Source organism: Photinus pyralis, unplaced genomic scaffold (assembly GCF_008802855.1).
Source record: "Photinus pyralis isolate 1611_PpyrPB1 unplaced genomic scaffold, Ppyr1.3 Ppyr1.4_unclustered_Scaffold5481, whole genome shotgun sequence".
NCBI classification, from domain to species: Eukaryota; Metazoa; Arthropoda; class Insecta; order Coleoptera; family Lampyridae; genus Photinus; species Photinus pyralis.
Window position 1 is genome coordinate 102,462 of NW_022171782.1, and position 9,908 is coordinate 112,369.

A 9,908-nucleotide genomic window follows, 5' to 3' on the forward strand; every position below is an offset into this window, starting at 1 on the left:
GTATGAGAAATAAAAAACGGGCAACTAAGGAAGAATTTAATCGAATTTTTTACGTGAGTTTGAAGTTTTATCTGAAAAGATGTTGATAAAAAATTGTTATCGACCAAGAATTAATTAGTTTTTCGACATACAATGTCACGTGCGAGATAAGGGATACAGGTGTTTTATCAGTTCTCGCGACGTAGAGGAATTTCGAGTGTCAAGATCGTGGAAGGCATTCTATATATACAAATGGTCACTTGTCTCGACAATAATAAGCTCCTATATGAAAGACTAGTTCTACGTTGCAGGGAATTGAAAATGCAGTACATTTATTTATTTATTGTCCCTCTTGTTCTAGGCCCTCAACAGGCTTACGCCCAACTACAAAGTGACCCGCATATTGCTTTTTAGAGGTGTCCCTGCCGAAGGTCTTAAGTTGTTTGTCTTAAGTACTACTCCGGTATTTACCTTACGAATTAGGAAATTCCCATCTCTGCCACAGATGAAAAATTCACCTCAACTCAGGTTCAAACACCCGACCTCTGGTTTTGTAGCCCAACGCTCTACCACTGAGCTACAAAGCCGTTTCTGTAGCCGCCTCCATTCCATTGCCATGTTCAAAGCTTTTGATAATGTGACACATCATATTACAGAAGAAACACTAATGGCTATTTGCACTGACAAATTTAAGTGTTAGCTTAAGCGTAGCTTAAAATCCATGGCAACCTAATTGTTCACTAATAGCAGTATGCAGCAATCCCCTATCTAAGAGTTCTCACATAACAATATTCAAATTCATTAATGTGACAGCCTAAATTCAATGGCCAAGTGTTTATTTGTATGTTATTTAGTTGCATAAAATTAGGCGCCCTTCAGAATGATTTTGTCATTCAAAACTAGAGATAGGGAAAAACAATACACATAGGTAAATCCATATGTGAGATCCCTCTCGGAAATCACAAGCGTTACATCATCAGCATAATATACAGTGCCATTCATTAAGAACTATAGACATAGGCATTTACGTATGTATATTGTTTTTCCCTATTTCTACTTGTTAATAAATAGCACTGTATATTATGCTCGTAACGCTTGACTTCTTGAGAGGAATCTCAAGACTGCTGTAAAAGCATCCAATAATTCATTAGTAAATTATTCTAAAAAAAAGATACACTCAAGGGTACACTTTATGTCAAGGGCTTTTAGTCAGAGAAAGAGTGTAGTGTAAAAACTCTTTGGTGAGACTCTTGCCATTTTTGTGGAAAACATGTAGTAAAGATCCAAGTGGTGCAACAAAAAGTGTAACTGACACGCTACATACTACTAGACAAACCTCTACAGCTGTGAATGAAACCAATATTGAACCGGTTTTGATTCAAGCAAATAGACAAATAACTGTTGCTGCTATTACTGAAATTCTTAGATAAGGATCAACCCAACCAAACAAGCCAGCATATCATCATTTTGTTGGTGTTTTTTCTAACAACCCAAATGAAATAGGGAGAATTTAAATATTTTAAACAAGAACTTTTAAATTTCAAATTTTACTAGATACAATTACTATTATCTACATATTCGAAAATTCTCAGACACTTTACTTAAAAAACCATTATTAAAGTCGGCAGCAGACATCATTCTTCTTCCAGGAACACCAACATGTGTTACCATAATCCAGTTTCCATCTGAGCACTGAATTTCTAAACTTTTACTCTGTTTGCAGTATCTTATTAATCCAGGCCTGACAAAGTTGATCAGTGGTAATTGTTGACTTTGTGAAATGTTATACAATTTTATTTGAGTGTCGCAAAATGTTGTCATTAAAGGGTAAACACCTGTGAGTGCCCGATCTAAATTAATCACGGACCGAGCAGATAAACTATCCCACAGCACTACAGCCATCTTTTGATCAATTTTTGGTGCTGAAATATAATCACTGTATATTCGTGTTGTAATACACTACAACCTACCATATGTTACACCTTCATTGGATTGAGGTTTGGCACAGTTCAAACAACTTGGCATTTCTCGAAGTGTTGAAACTAATGCAAAAGCACCTGCTTGTGCTAATCTGTTTAATAAATCTGGTAATCTGTCATCGGGCAAAATTTTTACACGAACTTGACGAACTATTTCACCAATATCAAATTTATTTGGTTTTATTTTCATTATGGTTATTCCAGTTTCTTGATCGCCATTCGCCATCGCATATATAACTGGTGCAGCGCCTCTCCATCTTGGTAATAGACTTGCGTGCACATTCAACATTCCACTACAGCAAATCTTAAGAGTTTTATAATGAAAAAGTAATAGCATTGTTTAAATGTAACAGGTACTTATGACTTAACAGCACCACACATACTTAAAACTGAAGCTGCATGTATATCAACTGTGTATGATTATTTAAAATCTAATTGCTATCTAATAATGTTCAGCTTAAGCCTTCATTTAAATGGTGCAATAGACTATTATAACAGTCACAAAAATAGACAGGAAAGTCAGGAACATAATCTATGCACTTACAGATTAAAACTTTTGATTATATTCGCCGGAATGAGATGTCCAAACGATACAACAATCCCAATATCAAAGTTGCCACATTTTATTTCGTCAACTGGATATTTATGAACTAATAACTTTTCTTGCTGCGAATAAACTTCAATTGGATTCTTTTTAGCTTTTGGTGAGGTTACAACTTCCAAATTGCTTAATAACGATCCATGTCTACTAAACATTTCATGAAAATGCTTGAAGACAATTAAATTAAAATGCTCTTACTATTCCTTGCAGAGTACCTTCAAACTTTCGACTGAAAATTCGTCGGTACCATAAAAAATGACCTTCCACGGGGGTTTCACTTTGCATTGACTGTGAGTGTAAATACGAGAGAAATATTTTTTATTCCTTACAAATTTAAATAGTTTATTTATTGCATACATTATGTGTACTGTTGCTTTAAGGCAAGGAAAAAAAATTAGGTTAAGTTAATCATATTTGTCGGTTGTCCTTGGAAGAGATATCAGGCGTGCCAACACATCGCAGCCATTCCATTATGCCAACGTTTCATAGTCGCACTATTAAATTTACTATACCGGGTGAATATTCCAAAACCGAAAATAGAGAATTAACACGGCAAAAACGTTTTTTTTGCAGATTTTTGCCCCTCATGTTAACTTGGGGTTTATAATGACACCAATCGAAAGAAAACTTTTCTCTCATCTAATGATATACGAATTAGTTAATTTTCAGTTGTATTTCTGCTAATTTTACAAAAAAAATCGGCACAATAAATTCAATTAGCAAAATCATGTGGCATAAAAAACTACAAAAAAGTCCATCACATTAAATTGTGTTTGAAATTTCAATGTGGCTGTTACTTTTTATCACGCGTCGCGTTTTATCTTTCTCCGGGAGCAAAAGTGACACCATTGATTATTGTGACAAGTCTCTTAAATGATAAGATACGTTGATTTAGTCCATGGGGTACAAAAAAGACTTTTTGTATCGCTCTCATGGTAGTGAGTAGTCACGAATACTCCCTAAAACGCCCACAACTACAACCAGATGTGGTAGCTCTTAATTCGTTAAGGGTTCATTTTCGCTCGAAGTACAATTTAAAGAAAGTATGAGTGGTGCGTGTTGATTTTTTCTTGCTCTGTAAAGGCTTTTTTCAGAGCGGTCTTCGTCTTTTCAGAACTCTTTAGAGATTAGACTATTTAAAAAGGTCCTAGAACAACATTACACGTTCTGGATAAGAATCTAGAGTTTGAGCTGTTTCATCATTTGATGTATGAATATTATAAGTTCAAGTTGTCTGTGATAAAAAGTACAAAGCGTTAAACCCTGATATTCGTTTAGAACACCCTGTAGATACAATGATACAAGCTTAGAGAAGGAAAAAGAATGAGGAGTGATAATATTGATCGTAAAGTGTAGCCCACATTTGTTTGTTATTCCACCGAAAACTAACCTCAAATTTATACCTGTGAAACGAAATACTTTCGTGTGTTTTTTGGCTATTACTTCCGTGCACTACAATGTACCATTGTCCAATAATGTTTTTAATCGGATATTTCGAGACTTAAGGATCGCATAATCACGAAAATGAAAAATTAAACAAATTTTGGCTCCGAAAATATGGCCGCCCCAGGTTTCACCGCGCAGCATTACGCTGGATAGGATATTGTCAGTCCCCTTTCTTTCAGTCTAAGGATACAAGTTCGTTGTATGAGTAATGCAACTTTGTATAGCAAGGATTTAGTATAAAAATTAGTGTTTATTAACAGCTGATTGAATGTTTTTATGAATTGTACATTTTATATTATAATTGTTGTAAAATGTTTCTGTGAATTTGTTATTCATTTTATCAGAACTTAAGATAAAATCTTGAAGACCTATCATAAAGTGGAGCGCATTGCATACCTGAAAGCTACAAAAATGGCGGTCTCCGATGGACCTAATGCATCTTGTGAAGACAAAACATACAAAGATATACCGAAATCTAAAGACAAAAAAGAAAAACCGTTAACAAAAGTCATTGTTAGACGTTTACCCCCTTCAATCGACTTACAATCGTTTTTAATGCAGGTTTCTCCAATACCAGATTATGATTACATATACATTGTCAGGGGGGACATGAGTTTTGGCGAACACGCATTTGGAAGAGTTTACATAAACTTTGTTCAGCCAACTGATATATTTATGTTTAAGGAAAAGTTTGATAATTACGTCTTTGTAGACCAGAAAGGACACGAGTACCCTGCCGTCGTGGAATTTGCATCTTTCCAAAAGATTCCGCGTAAACGCAAACCTAGACTTGATCCAAAAGTGGGGAGCATTGAATCGGATCCTATCTATTTGGAATTTGTAGAGTCGCTTAAGGAGCAACCTAATCAAGATATTAAACCAGAGTTTTCATATCAGTTTGGCAATGATACAAAAGAGGAAATATCGAGTACACCACTACTGGACTACATCAAACAAAGGCGTATTGATAAACAACGTATAAGAGAGGAACGTCGAGAAGAAAGAAAACGAAAGGAGCTGGAAAGAAAAAAATTAAGAGAAGATGAACGTAAAAGGTACGAACAGAAATCTCCTGCAAAAGTTGCCAGTAAGCCGGTTGGTGGCAATCGTTCAACCAAAACAGCTCTTGATAGTTTGAAAGAGGAGGAGAAACATGATGCTAAGATAAAAGAAGAAGATACTCCACAGTTGGACAAAAGTGCCAAGGAGGACTCGAAGGGACATTTTAAATTAAAACCTCGATTTCCAACTCGTTCGGAAAAGGTAGATTATCATGATAAGAGATCAGAATATAAAAACCGTAGAGATGATTATAGGGAAAAAGAGTTCAGAAGTCGCAGGTTTGAAGAGTATAAAAATGAACCAGACTTCAAGGCACCTCGGCGAACAAAGAAATATAGTGAAAAACGAGAGGAGAGGAGGAACGAGGCTAGGAAAGCTGAGCTTAAGATCGTAGAAGAAATTGTTGAGAAGCCAGAAGAAACAGATAATATGCCTGAGGGTCAAGTGCAAGCTGAAAGTACCGAAGGGCAAAATGAAGAAGCAGGTAACGTGCAGACTGACGACATGGAAGAGAGCAGCTTACCAGTTGAACACAAATTGGAGAATCAATCTTCCACTGAATTTGATGATGATGTTAGTCTGGATAAGGAAAGCAAATGCAAAGAGCATGATCCACGTTTACAAAGACGAATTAGAAATAAAGATCGTCCTACAATGGCTATCTATCAGCCAGGCATGTTATCAAAACGTAAAACTACTGATGATGATACCGCAGGTCCAAAAGGTAATCACTGTCTATGTGTCTACTTTGATGTATTAATTGTTAGAATTTCAGAGTGATTATCCTATTGCAGTACGCCAATTGATTTTATGGGAACCTCTACAAGAGAATTCAGAGAAATTTTCTACTCACACGGCCGATGAAGTGAGAAGGAAGATTACTTTTAGGAGTTAAATATTTGGGTTTGCCCTTTATGATTAGATGTTTTTTTTAACTTTTGTTTCATACATTAGTAAATAGGGGATACATTTCTATTCATAATTATTTTAAATAAAAAATTGCAACTTATTGTTATCTTCCTTGCCTACATAAATGTAAGGATTGTTTAATTTTGCTGGGGACAGAGTTGTTTCACGTTCATGGGATTATTTTTTTTATCTCAGTGTTGTCCCTTGTCTAACATCCTAAACTGTAACTCCAATCGCGCCTAGATCAGCGCTCGCACAACAGAGATTCTTTGACGGTTTGGGAGACAATGTGAAAGTTTCTATTTCTACCTTTTATCTTTTCGCCCGAAACTCTCAGAACAGTATTTTCAGTAAGTATATGCGATAGAAGATATTAGCTTCAAAATATGAGGCAAGGTATTAGGTGTATGATCCTATTTTCCCTGATAAGAGATTCTTCAACTGATGGGGCTTGCAATAAGGAAATCTGCTTTTACCAATGGACAATTTCCTTTTCATTTTCAAACTTTTAATTTATTTTGTTTTTGTCCTAACCGCACCTGAGTAGATGCTCATTTATGCTGTGAATAATTGTTCACATTTATCTGTTGTAAATTAGTCAATCCAAAAACAAACCACTACTAAGCGCAAACGGCTAAAAGCAACTGGAGGAGACCGAACATCACCTTGACTTCACAGGGTTCTATACCAAGCAAAGTATAGGTACACACTGTAGGTATCCTGAAAAAAAACAGACGGTCTTCACACAACTGCACAGCATATGTACAACTGGCAGACACTTCGCAGATGCCACCGAGGACACACTAGTAGCCCTCTCACGCGCCATGGCAAAGAATGAGGACCGTAACAGAGCTAGAAAGGTTTATACAGTAACAAATAAAAGAATCAGAAGGGTTACAAGCTCATTCAATCCATACAAATTTCCTGAATCGAAATTTCATTCTAGCCTACAGTGACTTATTAGTACCTTTGATTATATACTACCAAAGATTAGGACAGTGGCGACAACTTATCATAATCCGCCATATTGGAGCTAAAAAATTGATTGTAGGACCAATATACCTTGTCTTGTCAAATTGTGACTGTAGAACTTAGACCATATAGTACATGGACTGCTATTAGCCCTATGTTTTCAATACTAAATGGGTGGTCATGGATAGAGGGCCCCGTAGTCGTGGGTATGTGAATCTCAGGATAAACTACAGTCGTGTAAACACCACTCGGATCGCTTAAAGAGTAGCTTTTATAGTAACCGCGAAGCTTTAAATACTCATGATTATCTTCTATACGTCCACAAATAAGGATAGGTTTGCTTTTTTGGCATATCTAGGTGATTATAATTAATTGACGTTTGTTAATTTATAGGTTAGACAGTCTCAAATCGTGTCTAATATCAGGCAGCTTTGGACAGACTCGTTTACCCTGAAACTCACAAACCCAGACGATGTCCTTGACCATATTTTAGTTACAATTAGCAGTCCATGTACCTACTACTTATATGGTCTAAGCTGTAGAATAATAAATTCAGTTTCATTTAAAGATTAAAGAAATGACTTAAAACTTTGCAGAGCAACCTATGGGAAGCAACCACTGCTTCCCAAATTCAAAAAGATATATGGAAAACGGTACAATAAGTATTAAATATATCTGGTGCAATATCCTAAATGTAATCATTAATGGTGGGTTTATACAATCATTATTATTAGTTCACTACGCTTAGGATGGTTTTGTTGGTTAGCAACGCGCGAAATCCTTTGTTTCTATTGGCTATTTCTTAATGATTTTTGTTAGTGAACTAATGATAATGGGTGCGTTCACCAGAACCAACTGTTTGCAAACCGTTTGCGCTTTTTATATAAGCATATTAACTGAACGCATTGCTAATTGTCAAACTGTTTGAAAGCGGTCGCCATTTTTTTAATCATAATTCAAACTCGCTGAAAATCACAAACATGTTGATCGGGCATCCGCATTTGTCATAACCGCGCAATTTGCCTGGAAACCACACGTCAAATTTAATTTGAGTGAATTTTGAGAAAACAGTTTTATTTGTTACTCAGTTGTAATAGTATATTAAGTATGGAGAACGGTAAGGGATTTTTACCGTTCGAAGACAATTATTTGGAGGAGGAGCGAAGCGACGACTCCAATTATTGTCTGAGAACGGTAACCCTTAACGTTCGACGTGCTTATAACATTTTTTGCGCGATCGAAATTAAAATTATGCAACCAATATAAATATGCACTAAGAAATTAACGAGCAGAATAAATCGAAATGATCGAAGTGGTATGGTGTACATCACTAGGCAACCAGTTTAAATGTCAAAATTGAAATTAATAATTTCATAAAAATGTGCATGTGTCTGATGTAGTTTACTAGCTTTGCACTTCCTTTATGACTTTATGAGCGTCTTGCTATAGGAAAAACAGCTAACAATAATTAAAGATTAAATGTAATGTAAGACTGTTGATTTTTAAAAAGGCGTCGGTAAGTATTTTTGCTGTTCTGTTTTTAGATCGGTAAGTAATTTTGGCGTCGTCGTAATCATAGTAACTCGTAAATTCTACGTACTGTCATGGAAACACCCATGGTAAATAGTCAGAAATGACCGATCGCGCAAAAACGTTGATTAACAAGACAAAACGCAAACGGGTAAACGTCATGTTTAAACGCTACTGACTTGACTTGTAAAACTGACAGCAGACCTGTAAAAATTTTACAAGTTAGTAATCTAGTAATTTCATTGGCCAGAATTAATGCGAAGTCTCTGTTACATGGATCACATGATATTTTAGACATTTCTTCAAGATCAATTTAAGAACTAATTATTTACGTTTACAAATGAGTAACAAATAAAATATTGTACATTATACGCCAGGTAATAGTTTTTACTGGCTCTAGGAGATGACAGGCTCGCCAGTCAACTTCTCCTATCGCCAGTAAAAACTCACTTACCTGGCTAATAATGTAAAATACTATTGTATTCTTTTTGTACATTTCAATAAAAATATGGCAACCTTTCTACAGTTTAAATACATCCTTCTATACGAGATGAATTGAATTGTCCTATAGAAAATCAAGATTGGTGTATTAAATACATATTCACTGGATCCTTGAGTAAATATTTTTTATCCATAAATTGTACCTGCTTTATGAGAAGTTTTTATTTTCAGATTGTTACATTTAATAAATTTACTAAACTCACCACATAAGTACCTATAGTCATTTTAAGGAAAGAGTTAAGATTTGTATAGGGGAAAAACGTATAGTTATAGCACACGACGTATATCTGTGGTTATAGTGTTGCAAGGCAGGGTTTGATGGCCAGGAATCTACTAGGAGACGAGCAAATCGTTCGTGCCGTTTTGGAGCCTTCATAAACCGCATATGAAGGGGTCAGTACAAGTCCAAATGAAATCGAGAGCACTCAGCCAGTATCAGTTATAGGTTATAGAGATACTTGTGTTAATTATTAGTATACGAATAATGTACCCTAATTAGATTCGAAGAGAAGTTTGGTGTGGAACGATTTCACTACAAAGTTATTACTCGCCGAGTATTTCAAATTTGACATTCGTCAAAGGGAGGCTGAAGTAATACTGTTAAAATATCTTCTTTTTTTGTCTGGCAACTTTGTTGTGGGCAGTGTACGTTCGCAGTTTCTTGCGTTTTTACGGATTAACAGCACCATTTATTGATAGGAAAAAGCTCTATCAAATGACACAAAAAGTAAAAATGGCTTCCATAAGAAAAAATAAAGCTGATATGATGGTTAACCAGAGACGAAACGTCAGACTAAAAATTTAAAACTAGCATCTTGTATATGGAAAAAAGTGGTCACAATTATGCGCCGTTTATTTTGAAATATCTTTTTAAATAACTTAGGTAACAAATAAAAACGATTTTGTAAAATGTCATTTTTTTTCTGGAT

General features: G+C 35.4%; 2 protein-coding genes across 3 annotated transcripts; one reads left to right on the forward strand and one right to left on the reverse strand.

Moving 5' to 3' along the window:
- Positions 1-1,507: 1,507 nt before the first annotated feature.
- LOC116182472 (methionyl-tRNA formyltransferase, mitochondrial) lies at positions 1,508-2,996 on the reverse strand. 2 transcript variants are annotated; one of them, XM_031503007.1, is made up of 4 exons: positions 2,758-2,996; positions 2,503-2,706; positions 1,950-2,251; positions 1,508-1,901 (listed from the first exon to the last, which is right to left on the reverse strand). In XM_031503007.1, exons 1-4 carry the CDS (start codon positions 2,916-2,918, stop codon positions 1,546-1,548), a joined length of 1,023 nt encoding a protein of 340 aa, XP_031358867.1. In that variant the 5' UTR covers positions 2,919-2,996; the 3' UTR covers positions 1,508-1,545. The 2 variants fall into 2 exon arrangements, with proteins under 2 accessions (XP_031358867.1, XP_031358866.1); XM_031503006.1 differs by having other exon boundaries at positions 1,950-2,254.
- A 1,247-nt stretch (positions 2,997-4,243) lies between these two features.
- LOC116182476 (regulator of nonsense transcripts 3A) lies at positions 4,244-6,076 on the forward strand. The gene is made up of 2 exons (XM_031503013.1): positions 4,244-5,791; positions 5,843-6,076. The coding sequence occupies exons 1-2, from the start codon at positions 4,417-4,419 to the stop codon at positions 5,845-5,847; spliced, it is 1,380 nt and encodes a 459-aa protein (XP_031358873.1). The 5' UTR covers positions 4,244-4,416; the 3' UTR covers positions 5,848-6,076.
- The last annotated feature ends 3,832 nt before the right edge of the window (positions 6,077-9,908 follow it).

Coding starts and splice junctions, on each gene's coding strand:
- LOC116182472 (XM_031503006.1), bottom strand. CDS start 2,918: ATGTATGCAATAAATAAACTATTTAAATTTGTAAGGAATAAAAAATAT. Junction 2,707..2,757: donor AAGGTACTCTGCAAGGAATA/GTAAGAGCATTT, acceptor TGAAATGTTTAG/TAGACATGGATCGTTATTAA. Junction 2,255..2,502: donor ATAATCAAAAGTTTTAATCT/GTAAGTGCATAG, acceptor TAAGATTTGCTG/TAGTGGAATGTTGAATGTGC.
- LOC116182476 (XM_031503013.1), top strand. CDS start 4,417: ATGGCGGTCTCCGATGGACCTAATGCATCTTGTGAAGACAAAACATAC.